The 21892-nt window shown below is 47.8% G+C and overlaps 5 protein-coding genes across 6 annotated transcripts; 3 read left to right on the top strand and 2 right to left on the bottom strand.

The window, feature by feature from the left end:
• Positions 1–5696: 5696 nt before the first annotated feature.
• Positions 5697–9634, top strand: LOC115392775 (ras-related C3 botulinum toxin substrate 1). The gene is made up of 6 exons (XM_030097363.1): positions 5697–5985; positions 6888–6959; positions 7382–7499; positions 8081–8143; positions 8253–8412; positions 8501–9634. Exons 1-6 carry the CDS (start codon positions 5951–5953, stop codon positions 8629–8631), a joined length of 579 nt encoding a protein of 192 aa, XP_029953223.1. The 5' UTR covers positions 5697–5950; the 3' UTR covers positions 8632–9634.
• Positions 9635–9840: 206 nt separating this feature from the next.
• crym (crystallin, mu) lies at positions 9841–11378 on the bottom strand. Its single transcript, XM_030097362.1, has 8 exons — positions 11212–11378; positions 10972–11122; positions 10844–10906; positions 10669–10770; positions 10423–10606; positions 10225–10346; positions 10036–10120; positions 9841–9939 (listed from the first exon to the last, which is right to left on the bottom strand). Exons 1-8 carry the CDS (start codon positions 11376–11378, stop codon positions 9866–9868), a joined length of 948 nt encoding a protein of 315 aa, XP_029953222.1. The 3' UTR covers positions 9841–9865.
• A 488-nt stretch (positions 11379–11866) lies between these two features.
• LOC115393384 (nuclear factor 7, brain-like) lies at positions 11867–13464 on the top strand. The gene has a single exon (XM_030098370.1). The coding sequence runs from the start codon at positions 11912–11914 to the stop codon at positions 13460–13462; it is 1551 nt and encodes a 516-aa protein (XP_029954230.1). The 5' UTR covers positions 11867–11911; the 3' UTR covers positions 13463–13464.
• Positions 13465–14702: 1238 nt separating this feature from the next.
• snu13b (SNU13 homolog, small nuclear ribonucleoprotein b (U4/U6.U5)) lies at positions 14703–16364 on the bottom strand. Its single transcript, XM_030098176.1, has 3 exons — positions 16190–16364; positions 15909–16029; positions 14703–15096 (listed from the first exon to the last, which is right to left on the bottom strand). Exons 1-3 carry the CDS (start codon positions 16190–16192, stop codon positions 14834–14836), a joined length of 387 nt encoding a protein of 128 aa, XP_029954036.1. The 5' UTR covers positions 16193–16364; the 3' UTR covers positions 14703–14833.
• A 722-nt stretch (positions 16365–17086) lies between these two features.
• uqcrc2b (ubiquinol-cytochrome c reductase core protein 2b) lies at positions 17087–21688 on the top strand. Of its 2 annotated transcripts, none has more exons than XM_030098567.1 (14): positions 17087–17175; positions 18566–18667; positions 18947–19096; positions 19382–19446; positions 19525–19581; positions 19764–19888; positions 19998–20095; positions 20191–20248; positions 20327–20422; positions 20505–20704; positions 20796–20876; positions 20957–21033; positions 21108–21261; positions 21351–21688. In XM_030098567.1, exons 1-14 carry the CDS (start codon positions 17143–17145, stop codon positions 21432–21434), a joined length of 1380 nt encoding a protein of 459 aa, XP_029954427.1. In that variant the 5' UTR covers positions 17087–17142; the 3' UTR covers positions 21435–21688. The 2 variants fall into 2 exon arrangements, with proteins under 2 accessions (XP_029954427.1, XP_029954428.1); XM_030098568.1 differs by lacking the exon at positions 18566–18667 and adding an exon at positions 18462–18530.
• The last annotated feature ends 204 nt before the right edge of the window (positions 21689–21892 follow it).

The raw sequence follows: 21892 nt of genomic DNA, 5'->3' as shown, positions 1-21892 counted from the left end.
CCAGCACATAGATGACGCAGGCCTCTCAGCGTCCTCGTCCTCTGGACCGTGGAAGTCCATGACCCGGGAAGCTCGTCCCAGCTCGAGCCCGACCCCACGGCTCAGGAAGGGAGGCGTACTGACCGCTCATTGTGCCACTGCCGGCGCACAATAGAAGAAAGTTTCAGGACAGGAAGTGATGTCACTTACCGCTCAGCCAGGCTTTGAGGCAATACGTTATATTATTATTACAAAGCTGGGACTGTTATACAACAGGTTTGGAGAATAGTAGAGCAACGCCCACGCTGAGTTTCCCTTCTGGTCTGCAGTCCAAACCTCTCCTGCTCTGAACGTCCACTGCTGCCTGACTCAACTGCGCTCATTGTTTCACCAGGAATTACCTCATTGTTCCTGGAAACAATCCAGACTTCTGACAAGTCTGGATGATGGACACATTACATTACATCAGACAAGAAAGTAAATGCTGATCTATCTCCATTTAAAGAATTATACCTGAGGAAGAGTTCACTGCGATAAAAAGTGTTCAATGCTCTTGACTCAAAGTGAGAGTTTGCATGTTATTCTTTTAACATGACTTTTACAGAATACCCTTGATGTGCGACTAATCAAAATGCAGGTCAACTTCATTGCTTTTGGCGCATTACTGGCTCAAATCTTACTGAATCAGAAAGATCCTCATCCACCTATGTGTGGGCACTGGGTGAAGGATATTGCATTACATTCAATTACAATTCAATTACAGCATCACCCCCAAACGGCAAGAATGGATGCCAAGCCCAATAGAAGCTCAAGGGGAGAGCAGCTGACCTGAAAGAGAAGATCATGAAGTCCTGGGGGAACATAACTACCTCCTGCTCGCCAAGGCTAAAGACAGAAGTACCAGAAAGGTCTCTACTGGACGATGCAAGCAAAGCACTGCCAAGTATCCCCACCCAGAACGTCACCGAGACCAACCAGGTGCCACACAGCACTGACACACAGTGGAGCAGACCTGCAGGCAGAACACTGCAACCTCCCAGAACCAGAGCCAGTCGTCATCACAACAACAGACACCCAGAAAAGAGGGGCGAAAATGAGGAACTGGACAGCTCAGCCAAGTGTGGGCAGATGGTATCAAGGAGAGAGAAGATGGTCACTACTGAAGGGGTTGAACAACCTGAAGGCAACATCAGAGATATGGAAGACAGCGACAAACACCTGGGGATGCCACAAACCGCGATGAAGCAGCCCGGAGGTCAGGAGGTCAGCCACAGCCAAACACCTCCAGAGGGTGAGACAGGTCCTGGACAGTCAGCTGAGTGGCAGGAACAAAATACAGGCCATTAACATGTATTCCCTATCAGTAATCAGATTACCCAGCTGGTATAATATCATGGCCACTGGAACAGATGCAAGCTACCGATATCAAGACAGGGAACCTCCTCTCAATGCAGGAGGGTTCCACCCGAACTCCAGCGTCCCGAGGCTGGACATGAAGCGGAATGAGGGAGGCCGAGGACTGGTGAGCGTCAACGCCACCGTCCAGGAGGAAACATCGTCCCCCAAGAATACATCCAGCCCAGCCCTGACAGCGTTGTGTGTGTTCACAGAGACACAACAAGAGATCTCCCCCCCCCCCCAACATGATTGGAACTTCATAGGGAAAAACCAGCCCCTCTTGATCTCACAAAAGCTCATCTGCATAGATACACAAAGTGAAGGAGAAATAATACTAAGCAGATGTATGCATGTTCTCATTACACTGATTGGCATAAAAATGTATTGCCTGAGCCATCTTTATACTTCCGGATTTGTTTGTCATTGTGGCAGTTTCGACCCTCCATAGCCGTGCACCCGCACTGGACACACACCTGGCAGGACCAGAGAACAACGTGGATGACGTTGGGGAGGACAGTCGCCGGCTGTCTCATCATCAACTCACTTTTCAGGAGCTTCTTCACCTGTTGGAGAGCTGTGGGGGGTTGATTTTTAGCAGCGGACCAATAGCGACTCTCAGACCCCATTTCCAATCTTGCATTTTCCTCCTTTATTATTTTTTCCACACATTTTTCTTTGTGTCCCTCCACGCTCCCACAGAGTACAGGAAATATCCATTCCTGTGTTTATTTAGATTTATTACTTGGCATTTCACTGTCAAACTAAATATCTTGTCTTTCCTAAAATAGAAAACCAATGGCCTCTTCTTTTTTTCTTTTTTTTTTTAATTTCTTTTACAGAAACAGCTCCAGGCATTAACAAGCGCTGTCTCCACAGAAATGACAGTTACATGGAAACTGAGGGAGGAAGTTAATCGAACGCAGACTGTGTCTATTGTCACGGCTCTGTCTCTCCAGTCGCTCTTCTCTGGAAGTGAAGGCTGTGGGTTTTGGGAATGGTTCTGGACGAAGGCAGATGTCCAGTGGAGGCTCCACTTCCACTCTGAGTGGAGCTGTGTGTGTGGTTCCATGCGTGCGGCCGGCGTGCTTCATGGCCCACGCTGCTCTAATGAGGCGCAGGTTGAAGAGATGCAGCTCAGCTTCAATCAGTCCTGTGATTAGAATATGCTGATTGCTGTAAATCTGGTTGGCACTCGGTGGAAAAACAACACGAGGAATGTCTGATCTGTTTTTTAGCAATCAGTTTTTAATTGATGTGTCATCTTTTGAAGTCAGCAGCAGTGTGTGTGTGTGTGTGTGTGTGTGTGTGTGTGTACAAAATATCATCAGATCTAACTTCTTTTTTTTTTCTGGTAAGGCTGTATGATCTGTGTTTGAGCTTGTTGACGCTCTGAGGAATTTGTGAATCCTGTGAAAGCCATTACGAGCGGCCCCACACACATTCCTGCAAACACAAACACACAAGCGGAGTAACACACATCCTGCCTCAGCGGCGGCCCACAGAGCGAAGCTTAGGAAAACCAGAGGAGAAAACGGGGGAAGGGGGGGACAAAGGAAACACGTGGGATGTCTTTCCAGGCAGAAGCAAAGTGCTGAGTGACCTGCTGGTCCAGAACTTTCCACCACAGCAGCATGTGACTCAGCAGACTCTCCGTTTTAATCTAATTATTGGACAAAATCAGAGTGGCGGAGCTTTATTAGAATGTCCTCAGAAGATAAAAAGAAACAAATGTGAGGAGATGAAACTGGACACATGAGCTGAACCACAAGACTCCCCTCATCTGCTGACTAATCTGCATATGTTTCATGTCGCCGCTGCTCCAGAACCAGGACGTCCAGAGTGGAGTTTATTTTTAGGGAGCGCTCCAGCTGCTGCCGCTGGCTGATAAACAGGCAACTCCAAACCGAGCTGAGCATCCCTCCGAAAGCACAACAGCCGGCTGAATGGGACGACTGAGGGAAGCCTTCAGGAGGCACCGAACGCCACTTCACAGCTCTCAGTGGATTAAGGAGTGATTTACTGCTGCTTCTCGGCCTCTTTCAGAGAGATGTGGAGAATCTGACAAACAGGCTGTTTGTGCCAAAAAAGCAGGGCGTGGGTGGAAAAATGTCACAGTGAATAAAGGTCGAGTTATCAAATATCACACTGATTTATTTGTTTTTATTCCTTGTCAGATTCCTTAACCCACAGTTCTCTAAGAGGTTTACCACTGACCACCATGCAAACTCCCATCAGCAGCATGACGTCTGTGATGTCTGCAGGCTCACGCTGAAAAAAAGAAGAAGGAAAAGTTTGGACTGCCTCCTCTTTGTGTGCAGACAGACCGCCATCCTGCTGCGTTATCATTACAAGCGTTCAGCTGATGCCTGCCTGTGGCCCGTCGATGCCGCTGCTGTAGAGACGAGAGCACGGCGACGGGGGTCGTTAAGTCTCAGCGCTTATTAGAGAGATAATGGTCGAACATAATGATCCGATGAAATGTCTCTGAAACGCCGTTCGGAGGATGATGCACACAGACTGAAGGCAGTGGGAGACGGAAACTCTCCAAGTGAGTCTAGCAGCATATGATCCACACATTCATGAACACCGCTCAGTCCAACAGACCTGTTTTTGAATGTTTGCACATGCATGCACAGGTAGAATATGCAAACTCTGCATGTACTGTGCACTGTACGAGAATTCTGGTGAAGTGATAAACACTGGGAGCTCTGATAGAACGGCCAGCCCTCACTGGGCCCAGTAAATCCTGCATGTCATGAACACAACACGCTGTTTCCCCTCTGGGATGAAAGATTCATCACTCATTTTAATTTTCTCAGTGTGACTTCCTCCTCTGTGTTTTACAGCCTCCCTGTTGTGCAGACACAGGCCCGCTGATCCATCATTAATCCACCGCCCCCCTGCTTTTACCCCCCACTTAATGGTGACGTTTATCCTATTAATGTGTTGTCTGATGGAAAAATCCTTCAACAACATAATCCCGAGCCAAGGGCAGTGATGAGTGCGAGCAGACAGTCATTGATTAATTGATGATGAAATAAAACCAATGGTGATCAAATAGACTTTCAATTGGAAAAACAGTGAAGACAGACAGTGTGTAAATATTCAGCAGCTGTCCTCTTTTAATGAACTGCAGAACACTGCCCTCTAGTGGCCAGACATGAGACTGCAGGCAGTCACCCTGACGGTATGGTTTTAGAGGCAGTTATCTTTCATGACAGTTTCACTGATATCTTGACTTCAGGTCTCAATATTGTGTTGTGTCTGCTACCCTAAAAACATTTTCTTTAAAAAAAAAAATTGATGCTTTGAGATTTTTACCATTTGCTTGGTGGTTTGGAGGGCCGGATTGGAGCCTCTTGTGGGCCAGTTTTTGGCCCACAGGCCTCATTTTGACATCCCTGCTGGAGGACTAGTGATCATATGTAGTGTCTTCCTCATTCCTCTGGTTATTTCACTGCAGGTTTGTAACTGCAGGATAATGTTTGAAAAGAAAGATTGAATATTGAGATTGGTGCTGCGTGTCTCCTGCAGGCTTTTGGTAAATCACGATTTTATCCCAAAGAGTGCATTTCATTACTGCATTTACCTTGACAATTAATATATAATCAAAGGCACTTGAGGGAAAAAAAATCACTTTTCAAAATGTTTCCCCAAAATAGCTTAAATAAAAGTTGTCCAAAAAGCTCATTAAATATGCTTCTTCATTTCATTTCAGTTTGAACAAACATATCATGAATACCTGTGGATAAATAAGTCACAACAGTCAGATTACACATAGTCCAGTTCCTACGGGAGCGTCGGTGATTATAGGAAATCTATATAAAGATTCTGTCTTGTTTCTGTTGCTATTTGAAGATTAAAAAAACATACTGATTAAAAAAAGTCAGAAACAACAACAAAATCTGAGTTAAAAAAAATACCTCTGATCTATTGTGCAAATTAATTTTACACACACGTGTTAAATGAGAGATATGGGCTAACTTTATTTCCGACAAAAGGCAGAAAAAATGATGTAGTAATTAACTGAGATGCTGGTGGTTATAGTGGGAATGTGCACTTGTTGACAGGTGTCAACAAGAAAACATCAGAGTAAATAAATCAGAACAGTAATAAAACCACTGCTCTGCAAGTTAAAAAAAAGTATGTCTTGTGCTAAATTTTCATATTTTAATTAAAGATGAAAGAATTATCTTTCAACATCTGTAGCTGTAGTGTTGACGGTGGGTGTATTTCCACAGTGTGGCCAGCAGGAGGCGCTGATTCTCCGCGTGCAGCTGAAACCGGAAGTGACTGGCAGGCATCTCTCCGCTGAGGGCGTCTTTTCTGCTCAGTCTTCACTCTGAGGGGTTTTTTCTGGGTGTTGCCTTCGTGATTTGCGACTTTTGGACTTTGACCGGGTTGGCGCTGAGAAGCGGAGACACGGAGAATAACTGCTGTCGCGGCACCGAAAACTCCCCGGGCCCGTTTCGTTTGTTTTTCTTTCTTTTTTCTAACTTTTAAGTTCCACTTTTCCGCAGGCTGCTGTACTTTAGCCGCTGTTAGCCCGCTAAGCTAACGACAGAGCCGTCCGATGCAGGCCATTAAGTGTGTGGTGGTGGGCGACGGGTGAGTTAAACTGCACTTTTATTCCGACTGTGGCTTCTTTAGCGGCGCGTTTCGGCCTGAAACGTGTGTGTTGAAGGCGAGACCCGGGTGTTCTGGTTGACCCAGTTATCAACAGTTGGCTAGCGGCTAACATGGGCGACAGCTGTTGTTGTGCCCGTCCAGCTGGGTCAGACAGATTTATCCACCGGCCCCTGGTTAAATGTGCCTGCACGGCTCAAAAGGGGGGCATTTATGAGACATGACGCACTCTGGCCTGTTGACAGCTTTCTGATTAATAGTTTGCTCCAAAAGAAGTTGTATCATTGTGCAGGTTGCAGCCGCTCCCAGGCTTATTGTTTCCCTGTGATATGAATTATATCTCAATATTACCGGGAACTTCCTTCTAACCTCTGGCATCCGCGTGCTTTCTAAAGAGATACAGAATCAGCCAGTCTGGTGTAGATAAGTCCTCTGAAACAGCTATGAGGAAACCCTGTCAAACTATGGGTGAATTTATAACATATTAATTCAGAATTTTGCAGAATTGAATTATATGGTTCAGAATTTTATTACTGAAATTCGTCAGTACTGGTAAATAACAGCCCACACAAGTCAACATATCATTTGATCTGTCAAATCTGGAGGACTGATACTGCTTTCTAAAGAAGAAAAACTTAATGTAAAAACTTAATCTCTTCTGTACTGGACAGGGTGAAGTGGACATTATCACTGTTTTCACCGTACTGTAAGGATGACTGTTTGAACTTTATGAAAACAGTTTGATAAAGATGATAATGGTGCAATCAGGAAGCTGCCGCATCTTTTATGTATCTCGAACTCAAGGCTTTAAATGTTTGTCACTGTATAAATCAAGCCGAAGCTCGTGTTCTCATCATCACCATTTGTTCTTCTCCTCCTCGTAGGGCTGTGGGTAAAACATGCCTGCTCATCAGCTACACGACCAACGCCTTTCCCGGGGAATACATCCCCACTGTGTAAGTAACACTCGGACTGCAGTCAGCGCAGGTCGTGTCTCACGGATCGCTTTGCAGTCGCAGTTAAAATCTTTGCTGTGTTGCACGATCATCGTGGAGCTAGCTGTGTGGCGTTGTGGCATGTGAACAGAAGAGAGGGTGGAGGTCTGACAGAGCCAGTCTTTCTGGTCTGCTGGTTTCCATGGTAACTGCTAAATGCCTTTCGGCCCCAGCTTTCTGCTTGTTAATGACAAGAAAAACGAGTGGTAGTCCTGGTGAATAGAATAGAAATGCTTTATTCATCCCAGAGGGAAGCCTGGTTTGTAGCTCATGAGTCTGAGCACTTGACATCAACACACGAGGTTTATGTCAGAGGTCCTAACTCGATCCTCTAACTGTGTCACACTTTGTTTTATATCGACTCTTCTCCTCCTTCTCTCCAGCTTCGACAACTACTCTGCCAATGTGATGGTTGATGGCAAACCAGTGAACTTGGGTCTGTGGGACACAGCAGGGCAGGAAGACTACGACAGGCTGAGGCCACTGTCCTACCCACAGACGGTACATATACACACACACACACACACACACACACACACACACACGTATGCACCCAGCGGCCGCAGCAGCTGCCCACGTCTCTCCGCTGGCCAGTGTGAGCCACACACTGTCCACATGAACACTGTTTTCACTTTGTCAGCGTTGATTCGCAGTTATTCACTGGGCTGTAGCGCCTCAGCCGAGCCTCGTATCCACAGTACCTATACACTGTCTGGAGGATTGCTGGAGGAAGTGAAAAGCAGCTCTTGTTTGCCTCTTTTGTCTTCACAACAAACCGGCCTCTGTGCCGAGAGAACGCAGGGAGCTGAAAGTGGTCCCGGCTTTGTGCTGAAGCAGGAGTGGTGCATTCAGTCTCTGTATCATTATTTTGATGGAGTGATTTGTTTCGGACGAGAAACGCCCAGCAACAGATCGCTAATGAGCTGTAATGGCCATGCCTTATATGTTGTTGTTGTCCTTTTTAATTTATGATTCCTAGGTTGTGTTTCTTTTTACTTTGTTATTTTCTTCCCCGGGATCGATACTCCTGGAAGAACCTCCACGTTTGAGACTTGAAACTGACGTTTGCTCTGTCGTTTCAGGACGTGTTCCTGATCTGCTTCTCACTCGTCAGTCCAGCTTCCTTCGAAAACGTCCGTGCCAAGGTGAGACGTTTACGCTCTGACCCAGAAACGTGCAAAGAGGAAGAAGAAAGGTGAATCTGAAGGAGCAGCTCTGCTCATGATGTCTCTGATCGCCCTCTCCCCCCTGCAGTGGTACCCCGAGGTGAGACACCACTGCCCCAACACACCCATAATCCTCGTGGGCACCAAGCTGGACCTCCGAGACGACAAGGACACCATCGAAAAGCTGAAGGAGAAGAAGCTGTCGCCCATCATCTACCCGCAGGGCCTGGCCATGGCCAAAGAAATAAGTCCGTTTCAGCTTCACGAGTTCAGCAGATTATTAGAGACCTAAACCTGAAACTAAAAAGTTTTTCTTCTGGTCCGTCCCGCCTGCAGGCTCAGTGAAGTACCTGGAGTGCTCGGCTCTGACGCAGCGCGGCCTTAAGACGGTGTTTGACGAAGCCATCCGGGCGGTCCTCTGCCCGCCGCCCGTCAAGAAGAGGAAGAGGAAATGCAGCCTGTTGTAACGCGGCGCCGCGGCCAGTAGAGGGCGCCGGTTTGCAGTCGGAACTCCCTCCGTCCTCTGGAGCAGAGGCAGCGAAGGCCGAGTTCCCCCCTAAATATCTGTTCACCCCGTGTCCTTGCTTACATAGAAGCTTTGATAGATCAGTCGTTCCTCTGAAAGGACGGGACAGTCTCCAAGCAGTCACACCTGTTTTTATCTGTTTAGTCATTTCAGATCGACTGGAATGAAGTGATTTTGCGAAGGCCTTTGGGGAATGTGAGGGTGGGAGGTTTGATTTTTAGATCTGAAGTCGTTTACGAAGGATTTTTTTTTCTTTTTCTTTTTTTTTCTGAGACATTGTGAAGAAACACTACTTGAATTTATCATCAGATGATCGTAGATGTAACTATGTAAAGAAGGAGGTCCTGCACTGCACTCTTTCCCCAAAAACACTAAGAGATTCCTGCTGCCTTGATGAAATTTTACTGAAACGTTTGTTAGAAGAAACCACACATTTCCTTTTTCTTTGTCTTCTTCTCTTCTTGTCAGCTGTTTGGGTTGGCGAGCCGTTGTGTTTACACCCGATGAGACTGTGAGGTGCTGCCAAAACTCAGTCGACGGTCGTCCCTCCGTAGTCCCTCTGTGAACACTAACATGTTTTGTTTTTTGGTTTTTGGTGGGTGGGGGGGGGGGTTCGGTTCGGGTCATAGTTTGTTTGAACAAAGTGTCACCTCGCAGTCATGAAGAAATGTTTTAACCCTCGGATGACTTGAAACGGCGTGACCGAACCCGCCGGGAAGCGTTCCGTGGTTCGGTCGTAACTCAGCAGGTCCATTGAATTTGAAGAGGAGCAGCGATCAAGTTGTGCGAGGAACGGCTCGGTCCGGACTCGGCGTTCTGAGATATCAGTGTTTGATTGGCACAGAGGAAGCTCGCTCTCTGATTTACTTTCTTACTAAATGTGGTTTCATTTTCATGTAGTTAAATGCTGATTTTCTTATTTTTAAAGCAAATAAATCCATTGAAAAGGAGTTTCTGTCATTGGTGTTGCCAGAAATAAACATGAAGCTGGAACTCGAGGAACCAAAGTTAAAGATAGAAACTATATTTTGAAATTGACAAACCAACAACCATCCAGACGTTCTTGTCAATGATTTATCAACGACATGTCTGAGTGTGTGAATCCAGCGAACGTCTGATTCAGCTTCACCGCAACGTGTCTCCCATCAGCTGGCGGGGTTCAAAGGTCAGGGGCGTCACACGCTGCTGGTTCTGTCTTCCCATTGGTCGAACACCAGCTTAGCAGACACGGCGTCTTCAACGGCCAGACCTGTTTCCAGAAGGGTTCGGTCGGTTACGATGAAGATGACGACACACAGCGTGTCAGCGGTGTGTCAGTGTGAACATGAGTGTGTGAGTGTCCCACCGAGGGATTTGAAGACGGTTGTCTTGTCTCTGTGGGCAGGTTTAGTCCCGTTAAGAACTTCTCCGAGCTCCGCGAACACCTCGGCCTGAAAGACAGCAACAGTGAGGAGTCAATAACAGACAGACACACACACACACACACACACACACACACACACACACACACGGAGAGTGTGCTGAACAAACGCACCCCGGAGAGGATGATGTCCCCGGACTCCACCATGGCGGCCTCCCTGCTGTCAGCGTAGACCACGGCCTCCTCCATCAGCCTGTCGTCCAGCTCCCTCCAGTCCGGCCTGCAGGCTCCCACCGCTGCACACACACACACACACACTTAAACGGTTGACTTACCAAACCCGGGCCTCCGTGCCGGACCGCCTCCTCTCACCGGCCACGTGGGCTCCGGGTTTGACCCAGCGACCCAGCAGCAGCGGCTCGGTGCTCCGGGTCGCCGTCACGATGGCGTCCGCTCCGCTCACCGCCGCCTCCACCAAGACGCAGGCCGACGCCGCTCCGCCGAGAGAGGCCACAAAGCTCTCCGCTCTCTCTTTAGAGTGGCTCCACACTCTCACCTGAAGGAGCAAACGCACATTGAACAGGTTAAAAACCACGATGCACTGCGGCGGCGCTGTACCTCTCTGAAGGGGAACATCTGGGTGAAGGCCTCGTAGTGGCTCCGGGCCTGTTTTCCAGTCCCCAGGATGGACAGGACCTCTGCTCCGGGACGCATCAGGAGCTGCAGGACAGACTGCAGTCAGCGACAAAGGAAGGAACGGGTGGAAGCGTGAGACTCGGGAAGGTGTGCCTGCCTTGGCGGAGATGGCTGAGACTGCAGCGGTGCGCATGGCGGTGATGACCTCTCCATCCATCACCTGCAGGGCGGAGACAGGTCAGGCTGGGCAGATGGGACCAGATCAGAGCGATCGGTCACACTCACGGCCTTGACGTTCCCGTACAGAGGGTCCAGCAGCATGACCGTGGCCTGAGTGGCCGGCAGGCTGGACTCGTCCTCCCTCTTGTAGGCACAGACTAGCTTCGTGCAGAGAACGCCGTCCTGCTCCATGTAGGCTGGCATCAGCAGGAAGAACCTGCAACAGCCGGAGCAGGTCAGCGGCTTCCAGTGTGAGCTTGTAATGATTGCCCTGAGTCGTGCGTGCAGGCTGCAGGCTTCACCCACCCTCCGTGTTTGCTCAGCGGCACGGCGGTGCGCACCGGCTGGAGCACGGCGGCCGCGTCCCGCCTGGAGAACAGGCCCAGAGCCTGCTCCAGGCGGGGAACCAGGTCCTCGTACCGCAGCAGACGCTCGACCTCTTCTCTCCAGATGACAGCGGGCGGCCCGTCCATGGCTCTGCTTCCTACTGCCAGAGAGAGAGAGAGAAAATACAGTCTGGAGCAAAGTCCAAACCTCCGATCCGCTGAGCTGCGCTCTAGAGCGACACACAGACCCAGGTCCACCATCAGGACATGCAAAAACTCAATTGCAACTTAAGGCTGGGTCTTTTCAAGAAACATGAGGTCAAACCAAGCTTGAAACCTGTGCAGGAGTTAATGGTTTGGATTACTTAACAGGTATTAAGATTTCTCTTTTGTTAGACTAATTGCAGGTGGAGTTCTCCAGAGGGAGTTCCCTGAACCGTGATGTCTGATGTGAAGCTGAAGCACACCCAGAAGTCTTTATGTCTAATGAGCAGGAATGTGGATGTTCGGGCTGTCTGCCGGCATTTCATCAGACTATTTCATCAGACAACACGAAGGGAGAGATTACAGCTGAACGGAGCAGCGACACATCTGGATGTGGGATCTCCCCTGAAAGACACACAACTGGAGGATTTTCTGTGGAAACCTGGACGGACAGTGATCTGAGAGTTTCAGAAGACATGGCTGAAGGAAGCTCTGCTCTGGAGAGGTTCCTGACCTGCCAGGTGTGTCTGGAGACATTCAGGGACCCGGTGTCTCTGAGCTGTAACCACAGCTTCTGCTCAAGCTGCCTGAAACTCTTCTGGAAGAAAGCTGGGAAACAGAACTGTCCTGTTTGCAAAAGAAGAATCTCCAAAGACATTCCTGTGAACTTTGCTCTGAAGGAGCTGGCAGAGTCGTTTGCTGGCAGGCAGAGATCTGGGTCATCTGAGGGAGAAGAGCGGGTGAAGAAGGTGGAGCTGGTGTGTGTTGAACACCGAGAGGAGCCCAGATTGTTCTGTGTGCAGGAGCAGAGGGCTCTGTGCACCGCCTGCCACTTCCCCCATGACGGCAGCCACGAGGTGCTTCCTGTGGAAGAAGCAGTGGAGGATCTGAAGGAGACGCTGAGGCGGGACTTCAAGTCTCTGCGGGACAAGAGGAAGAAATGCCAACGCCTGTGGAAAACGTACAGCGACGTGGTCCAGGAGTCCAGGAGGCAGCTGGAGTCCACAGAGACGCAGATCAGAGCCCAGTTCCACAAGCTGCACCAGTTCCTGAGAGAGGAGGAGGAGTCCAGACTGGCAGCCCTGAGGGAGGAAGAGGAGCAGAAGGCAGAGCGTCTGAGCAGAGGGATGAAGAGGGTGGAGGAGCAGACGTCCTCCCTGTCAGCCTGCATGGCCGCTGTGGAAGCAGAGCTGCAGAGGGCTGGCGGGTCGTTCCTCAGCAGCTACAGGGACGCCCAGAGCCGAGCCAGAGCCCAGTGCTCGCTGCCGGACCCACCGCCGCCCGCAGGACTGCTCATCGACGTGGCCAAACACCTGGGGAACCTGTCCTTCTCCGTCTGGAGCAGGATGAGGGACCTGGTCCACTTCACTCCTCTCATCCTGGACCCAAACACTGCAGCGCTCAGCCTCCACCTCTCTGAGGATCTGACCAGCGTGAGACGGGGAGACAGACGGCAGCAGCTTCCCGATAATCCAGAGAGATTCTCTCAGTATGTTAACGTCCTGGGCTCCGAGGGCTTCGGCTCCGGGAGGCACAGCTGGGAGGTGGAGGTGGGAGATCATCCAGAGTGGATCATCGGACTGGCCAAAGAGTCGGTGGACAGGAAGGGAAAGAGATCCGTTTCCCCAAAACACGGTCTCTGGTGTTTATGGCATCGGGACGGAAAATACACCAATGGTTGTGGTGAGCCCGTCAGGGTGAAGGACAGTCCCCAGAGGATCCGAGTCCAGCTGGACTATGACAGGGGGACGGTGTCCTTCTACGACTCTGAAGACCTGAGCCACATCTGCACTCACAGAGACGCCTTCACTGAGAAACTCTTCCCTTACCTCAGTGTTGGTGACGCTGCTGGAGCCCAAACCTCGACTCTCACCGTCTGCCAGCCTGGGCTTAAGCGGGCCACACACATCAAGAGTTTCAACATCTTAAGAGAGTATTTGTCTCTTTCAGACAACCTGATTGGACGTGACATGTCTTGGTGGTGTGAGCCTTATGTAGTATGTCCCCCTCGCTCCCACAGCGCATGAGGAATGACACGTTTTCACCATAAAAGTGATCATAAATCGATCGATTTCCAAACTGTATTCAAGGTTGTTACAAAAGGAGGGCCAGCTCTGTCCTGGGCTGTCCTCTGGACTCTGGAGGATGTTGGCCAAGCTCACATCCATGATGGACGACAGCTCTCACCCACTGCACCGGATGGTGGAGCAGCTCAGCAGCTCCTTCAGTCACTCCCGTTGCACTAAAAACATATCTGTATGTATTATAGTTCCTTGAGATTTATGTTAAACATAAATTTAGTTTTTGTCTTTTTTGGTTTTCTATTATTCTTACTACAATTTGCACTATTAGTTCTTTATTTCCTTTTTTATTAATTTTTGCACCCCCGTGTTCTACAAACCTCCGAAACTGTAAATTCCTCCACAGTGAGATAAAGTCTATTCTAAAGCAATTCATGTATTTAATTTACCTAAAATAAGGTTGAAAACAGGTTATCTCACTAGAAAACAGCTGTGTAATGATGTTAAGTGAACTATTACGGTATATTGAAAGAATGGGAAAATAAACAGTGGGTTAATCTCACCATTTAACAACCAGCTCTCCATGTTGTTCTTTACAGACACATTACCAGTAAATAGTGATTCTGCAGGAACATGGTGTGCATCTCGTGAGAATATCTATACGTGGGACAAAAGTTCAGCATCTTTTCCAGTTACATTGTATATTCGGATGGTAAAACCGGCATTTTTTTAAAACTTCAAACAGGAAAGCACCCTGTGTCATGGCTGCACATCTCAAGTCTTGATCTGAAATTTGTTAACTGAGAAGTAAAATTTCATTCTGCTATATCTCGTTCTAAAACAGCAGGAATGATAGGAAATTGGCATTCTCAAACATTTTGAAGTTTGATCTGGATCCTGGCAAAATAGTGGATAACACAATCTAGAACAGAATTAAACTGAAATCTAGTAGAAATACTGCAGTAATTACACTTCTGCAAATCAACTATCAGTACTGACACAAGAGAAGGTATGTTATGTTTTTTTATGCCAGCCCCTTTTGTGATAGCTAAAGAAAAACAATAGCACAAGTTTTGTCAGCTTTCTCACTAAATTAAGCGTTTGGGGAATATTTTCCAAGTATAATCATTTTATATCTGATGGAACATGCTTGAAAGTATTAAACACTGATTTGGAAACGGAACACAACACATCTGAAGAAAAAAGTAGCACAAATAAAGATTACATTAAAAAAAACTTTATTCCGAAGTAAGCTGTGGCACTGCAAACATAACACTCAAGTAGAGACAATGTCCTAAAAAAAAAAAAAATTCTAGACAAGGGAATTGTTTTCTCCTTTTCTTCAGCAAGAGCCTGTTACAGCAGTGTGACCAGAACTCACACCAGCAGTCTCTCAATGGCCATTTGCACAGACTGGATCTGTGGTTTGAGCTGAGATCCCTCCTTTATGGTCACCGAGGTGGCGACGACGGGACGAGAGACCCCACAGGCCCGGCCCAGGGCCTGCTTGGAGCGCACGAACACGTACGGCACGTTCTTGTCCTCACAGAGCAGCGGAAGGTGAAGGATGATCTCCAGCGGCTCGGCGTCCGCCGCCATCACAATAAACTCAGCGATGCCTCTGTTCAGGGTCTTAGTGGCTGGAGAGGAAGAAGAAGAAGAAGAGCATCATCAGTACAAGAAGGGATTTCAAATGAGTTGATTTACAAGACAGTTACAATCGACTTGCTGCCATCTGAAAAATATCGCAAGAAGTACAGGATTTCTATCTGAATTAGATTTAAAGAAACTTGTTCGTGTAGTTATTATGAGCAGGCTGGATTATTGTAGCAGTGTGTATCAATAAAAAAAATAATCTGTCAAATATCCAGAGCACAAGAGGGTGGAGCACATTACACCTGAGCTTCAATCTCTGCTGCTGACTGTCAACGGATCCAATCCAAAATCTCACTTATGGTATAAAAATATTTGAATGGTCTCAGGTCTGAACACATTTCACATTTGCTAGAAGAGCATAAAACATCCACACTCCTGAGGTATTCAAGAAGAGACAGAACAAGATGAAGCAGCTGTAACTTCTTACACTCACATTTAAGTTCTTTTAAAACACTAAAACTGTTGCTTTCACTATTTCAATTTTAATGCCTGTCACATTGTTTTAACATAGTTCATAATCTTCATTGCTTAAGTTTCTGAATGTCTAGTTTACGTCTATGTAAACCACTGGATTGCGTCGTGCCTGAATGGCGTTATATAAATTTGCCCTCTTCTAAACACAATGAAAAAGCATCTGGTATCAACATCCTCCATAAAGAGGTAACACTACATGTAACTTTGGATGTTACTTATAATCACGTGACGAGACATTAGTCATCTTCCTCACTGTGATCAGAGATATGCAGGCTGCTAGGTTAATCGTGACCACACAGGTAGTTTATGAGCGGCTCCTCACCTTCGTTGGCCCCCTTCCGCAGCTGCTTGTAGTTGGAAGCTTGCTGCACCAGGTCCAGGATGGTCTTGGTCAGCGTGGCGTCGGCCAGCGGGTAGGCCTTCGGGTTCACTTGTGCTTCAGTCTGGACAAAACAAACACAATTTAACTCAATCAACATTGCACTGACCTCGTATAAAGCGAATAAGCACACAGTTTGCGATATAAAGACATGACAGCCGAGTAGCCTCGTGCTAAAAGCGAGCTAGCATGTTAGCTCGACGGCTCATTCAGCAGCCGCTCACCATTGTGGGAGTTTTTCTCGGTTGTTCCGGCCCTCTCGGCGAAATGCTTCACGGAGGACAAATGTCTTCTGCTCCGGGTTGAAAGGGAACCAAAAAGAGAGACTTTCAAAGTTTTAAACGATTTTTAAAGCTTACAGACTTTCTCAGCTCAGTTTCATGCAGTACACCAGAAACGTTACCAACACGTGTGTGGTTACGCGCATGCGTCATAGTTACGCGCCGAGAAAGAACCGGAAGTGGGTGGGATTTATTAAGTGTTGTTTTCAATCAAGCAAGTGGAATTTAAATATTTAATAAAAGTATGATAGACTATCAAATATGATTTTTTTCCCAAATGAAGTGATAATGACTTGACAGGAGATTGAATTGTATTTTTCCTCCTATCATTATTCACATTGCAAACCAGTGTCATTGCTCACAGTTAAAATTGAATAAAATGAAATCAAATGAAGAGAAATAATTATCACATAAAGCGTACTGAATTTAATCTTTAGTGTACCAGTATAATAAAAAGACAATCTGTGGATAATCCATCCCCATCGTCTCTGCAGCCTTGCCAGGGTCATTAAGCAGTAGATACAATTCCTGTTTACTGTGGGTGAGGTCAGGAAACACCTGAACAGGTGAACAACCACACAGAACAACTAAGAATGCTAACTTTACAATTAAAAAAGTAATAAAAAAATTGTTTTGAATATTTTTGTGTCCCTAATAGCCTTCCATTAATTTAATTTAATTTAATTTAATTTAATTTAATTTAATTTAATTTAATTTAATTTAATTTAATTTAATTTAATTTAATTTAATTTAATTTAATTTAATTCCTCTCCACGCCGACAGGGCGCGCTCTCTGCCGCAGCTGCGCTTGGAGCGCAGGAAAGGTAAGCGCAATGCATTGTGGGTAGGACACTTTGAGGCCGTCCATTGCTCCGTCGTCCTGAAGGAGAGAGGAGATGAAGGGGATCCGGGGAATCAGCCAGCTCTCGGTGAGGATTCTCCCTCCTCCGCCCCGCATGGTTCACGCGTCGGGCCTCCTCCACGCTCCGCCGGCGGCTCTTGTTCCCTCCGTTCGGGGCTCGAACAGAGTTTAAAATTGAGGGTCAGGTCGGGACAGGGAGCTAAAGCTAGCTGATAACGTTATGTCACGAGCAGCACATATAAAGTGTTTTTATCCTTTAATGAGACTCAGATTTGTGTTTCAAGCTCAATGAAACCTTTCAAATAAAAACTGAGACATCCAGTAACCCCTGGCCTTTGGTTATGTGAACTGAAGCTCCAGTTTACACATCTGTCGTTCCTATTAGCAGTATTTATCTTTCCTCTTTGCCTCCAATCAGCCTCATCATTACAGTTTCCACCTAGCAAGAATAAAAGGTTGCTGATATGATTCACGATCCAAATAGTAAAATTGATTTTCTGTGCTTATGAATGGATTTTGTTTTTCATTTCCTGTCATACTGTCTGTCATGTCGACCTCAGCGCCCGAGATATCACACCAGGTCTTCATTAACGGGGTGAATTAAATTAATTTTTTCATCTCTGTTTTAGTTGGTGAGTTCATCTGAGAACTTGTCTTTCACAATGACTGCCTGGCAAAGAGACACAAAGAAAAACATTGAAACAAATGTATAACAGTGTCACACAACGTTTATAGTGACACCTGCCAAGATACAAATAAGTAAAAACTGAAAGCAAGTGCAGCAATCCTTCCTTATTATTTGTGAAAGCAGGACAGTGGAATAAATACAGAATACATAAATAAGAAGATATGAAATACCTTGGAAGTTTAGAAAATTGCTCTACATTGTTGAAACGTCTTGATTCAATACAATGTTCGCCTTATCTTCTATTACACGTGTTTATTGTAATCATTAACAACATGGTGCTACAGTTTTGGCACATGTGAGTGAAATGTGTGTGTTAATCCGTTCACCCACTGACCTCTGGAGCCCTCCTTCGCTGAAATGGGTCTATGCTCAACATCAGCCCATCATAGTGCTAACACTCTGTGAAGTTCTTGCAATTTCTATCCACAAGTTAACAAAAACACGCATGGACTTGAACTTTTGGAGTATTAATACAAACTGATTCCAACTCTCATTGTTATTTTTGAATGCCTAAAACATCAGCTGTTTGCACGTCAGAGTTCTGACCCCCTCACTTCCAGACCTGTCAAACCTCTGCTCTTCTTTCCTCCATCACACCGGCCAACCAGCCAGCAACACATTAGTTGTAATCCTCTCCTGCCTTCCCATCTTCTCTGTGTTTCCAGACGAGGCTTTATGCAGCCCAGGCTGCTCGTAAGGTGGAGGTCACTGGGTTTCAGCCTCAGGACGTGCAGGTCAGTGGTTGCTGACGTGTTTCTCTCCTCCACAGAGGCGGTTCTATGCGGCGGTCAGAGCGGGCCAGTCCCTTGTGCAGCCCCTGGCTGGCCTCAAGCTCTCGCCCGGGGCTGCCCGCTCCTACCAGGATATCCATGTATGTTGGGGAGTGACGGGGAGCAGCGGTGCTCTGGCCAGCTGCAGGCAGTGCTGCTCTGGGACCTGTTTTGAAGATATCAGTAGATTTCTAAGATATCTTGTAGAAATAGTTGCTCCTGCTTGCTTCTTTGCAAAGATGTCACATGTTGCTCACAGTATACATATGAAGATGGTTTTATGAATCTATTGGGAGTAATTTTAGGATTACAAGCAGTGATGTAATTTAAAGTAAGGTTGTACGTTTTGGAGGAGGCGTAAGCTGAAACATGTCTTTCAGGTAACCAAACTCCCCAGTGGCCTGGTGATCGCCTCACTGGAAAACTATTCTCCAGCCTCCAAGATCGGTGTGTTTGTCAAGGCTGGCTGCCGTTACGAGACCCCCGAGAACCAGGGCGTGACCCACCTGCTCCGACTGGCCTCCAGTTTGGTAAGAAAGTTAACATTTCAGCTTTTCCCCCTGAACTGGAGGAGGTAGCTCACGAGATCTAATCCTCTGTGCAAAAAGATTCAGAAATCAAGCTTGTCAAGCAGTGAGAAAAAAACAAAAGAAAAAGACGGCATTCATTATAAGTGAAACTGAAATTTTGCCATAGATGTGCATTCTTGTTAATGCCCTTTATTAAACTCATTCATTCATTCATTCATTATTACTGTGGTCCTGATGCAGCCCTTCATTTCAGCCTGACATTCTGTTGCATTGTTTCCTTTCCAGACAACCAAAGGAGCTTCGGCTTTTAAGATTTGTCGTGGTATTGAAGCAGTCGGTGGCAGTCTGAGGTCAGTAACTCTCAGTAAACAGTTTCAGCAGGTGGAAACGTTTGTCTCTTTAATGTGGATGTTTGCTTCTCTGTGCAGCGTCACGTCTTCCAGAGAAACCATGATGTATTCCGTCGACTGCCTGAGAGATGACATGTAAGTCTTTCTACTGTGAGTACTTATAAATCCTGCAGGAGATGGTGTGTTTTCAGTGTCAGTAATCAAAGTCAGAGCTGTGGGTGTGTGCAGCCTGAATGAATGTCATTTATACGATCGTTATAATCATGTTCCAGCAGGGGAAAGTCTGATTTTCTTGTGTTTCTCTGATTGATCTGCAGTGACACGGTGATGGAGTATCTGATCAACGTGACGACGGCCCCGGAGTTCCGTCCGTGGGAGGTGTCGGACCTCACGTCACGAGTCGAGCTGGACAAAGCACAGGCTGCACAGAGCCCTCAGATCGGTACGACCTCATGCATGCAGACTCCAGTTAAACTTTCTATTCCCATCTGTATTTCCACCTGAGTCACAGAACTCAGTGGGGTTGATGTGTGACTGTGTGACCGCTGCAGGCGTGGTGGAAGCCCTGCACGGAGCGGCCTATAAGAACGCCCTCTGTAACTCGCTGTACTGCCCGGACTACATGGTCGGCAACATCCAGTCTGAGCATGTGAGTGTTCCTCCTCGCCCGCTCAGCAGAAGAGTGACGTTACTCTTTATTCAAACTGCTCATACGTTGTTTTCTTGTCTTGTTTTTCCCCCCAGCTGCACCAGTTTGTTCAGAACAATTTCACAAGTGCCAGAATGGCTCTTCTGGGAATTGGTGAGGGTTGTTGATGAGACCACAGGGCTTTCTGTGAAGATAGTGAGTGTGTTTTCAGTGCGTCTGTGTTTCCTGCAGGTATCGACCACGCGGTGCTGAAGCAGGTGGGAGAGCAGTTCCTCAACATCCGCAGCGGCGCAGGAACCACGGGCGCCGCGGCGCAGTACCGTGGAGGTGAGGGAGGAGCCCAGAGCGGCTCTGCGTGAACCGTCCCATCAGTCTTCGGGTTTCTAACTGTCCCGTCTGGCGTGTGAAGGCGAGGTGCGCGTGGCCGGCACCGCCGGCCTGGTGCAAGCGGCGGTGGTGAGCCAGTCGGCGGCGGCCGGCACCGACGAGGCGCTGGCCTTCAGCGTGCTGCAGCACCTGCTGGGAGGCGGCCCGCACGTGAAGAGGGGCTCCAACGCTTCCAGCAAACTCATCCAGGGCGTCGCCAAGGCGACCGCCGAGCCCTTTGATGTGGGTGTCTGTCGTCTTGAAGAATAAAAACCTCTCTCACATAGTTTAGTCAGCTGAACCAGCGTCTTCCTGTGTTTTTTTCGTTTGACAGGTCAGTGCGTTCAACGCCAGCTACTCGGACTCCGGCCTCTTCGGGGTCTACACCATCGCCCACGCCGCGTCCGCCGGGGAGGTGAGTGAGCTGTGAGCGGCGCCGAGCGTCTGCAGGCAGGCAGGGTGTCTCCATGTGACGCTGTCCTCGTGTCTCTCCAGGTGATCAAGGCGGCCGTCGCTCAGGTCAACGCCGTCGCGTCCGGCGGAGTCACGGCAGCCGACCTGACCCGGGCCAAGTAAGGCCACGGTGCTCCACGGCGCCGGTGGAAACAGCGAGACGCTGTGTTGACCTCCACTGTCTGCTCCGCAGGGCGCAGCTCCAGGGTCAGTTCCTCATGTCTCTGGAAACGTCTGAAGGCCTGCTGGAGGCCATGGGCACTCAGGCGCTGGCTGCGGGGTCGTACCACTCCCCCGAGGAAATCTCCAAGAAGATCGACAACGTGTCCCTGACTGATGTTGCTAATGTGAGGCGTTTCACACCGTCCAGCCACCGTTTGGATTCCACTTCTCTTGTTTTCTAAACGTAACGGCTGCTCTCTCCTGCTTTGTTCAGGCTGCCAAGAAATTTGCGTCTGGGAAGAAGACCATGGCGTCCTCTGGAAACCTCTCAAAGGTCCCCTTCGTGGACGAGATTTGATTTGTTCCTGTTCAACTTGTATTGTACCTGATTGATAACACAGCAGGTGCATCCGGAGAAACTAGAGAAGGTCATCACAAAGTTGTTCAACGCTTTCTGTCATAACACCTCTGGGATATTTATAGGTGTTGTAAACGTTTAATTTCAGACGATGTTGCTCTGGTGCATCATGGTACACCCCCACCTCCACCCGCCATCCGTCACCATTAACTGTATAGCTGATGTAAAATAAGGAATAAATTCTATCTACCTGACACAGCTGTGAGTGTGTTTGTTTTGTTTGTAATGTTGAAATTTAGAATCAGAATGTCCTTTAAAGTCATTGTTAAAAACAAAATTCACGTTCATCTAATGTTTGGAGAGATCAGCTGTTTCCTGTCAGGGCAGCTTCAGATCAGTCCCATCACGCTGCAGCAGCCCGCTGAGTCTCTTCCGGGTTCTCGCGAGACTTCCCGCCG

This window comes from Salarias fasciatus, chromosome 8 (genome assembly GCF_902148845.1).
Source record: "Salarias fasciatus chromosome 8, fSalaFa1.1, whole genome shotgun sequence".
NCBI classification, from domain to species: Eukaryota; Metazoa; Chordata; class Actinopteri; order Blenniiformes; family Blenniidae; genus Salarias; species Salarias fasciatus.
The sequence above is the reverse complement of the archived record's forward strand: the minus strand, read 5'-3'. Positions and strand labels throughout refer to the sequence as shown.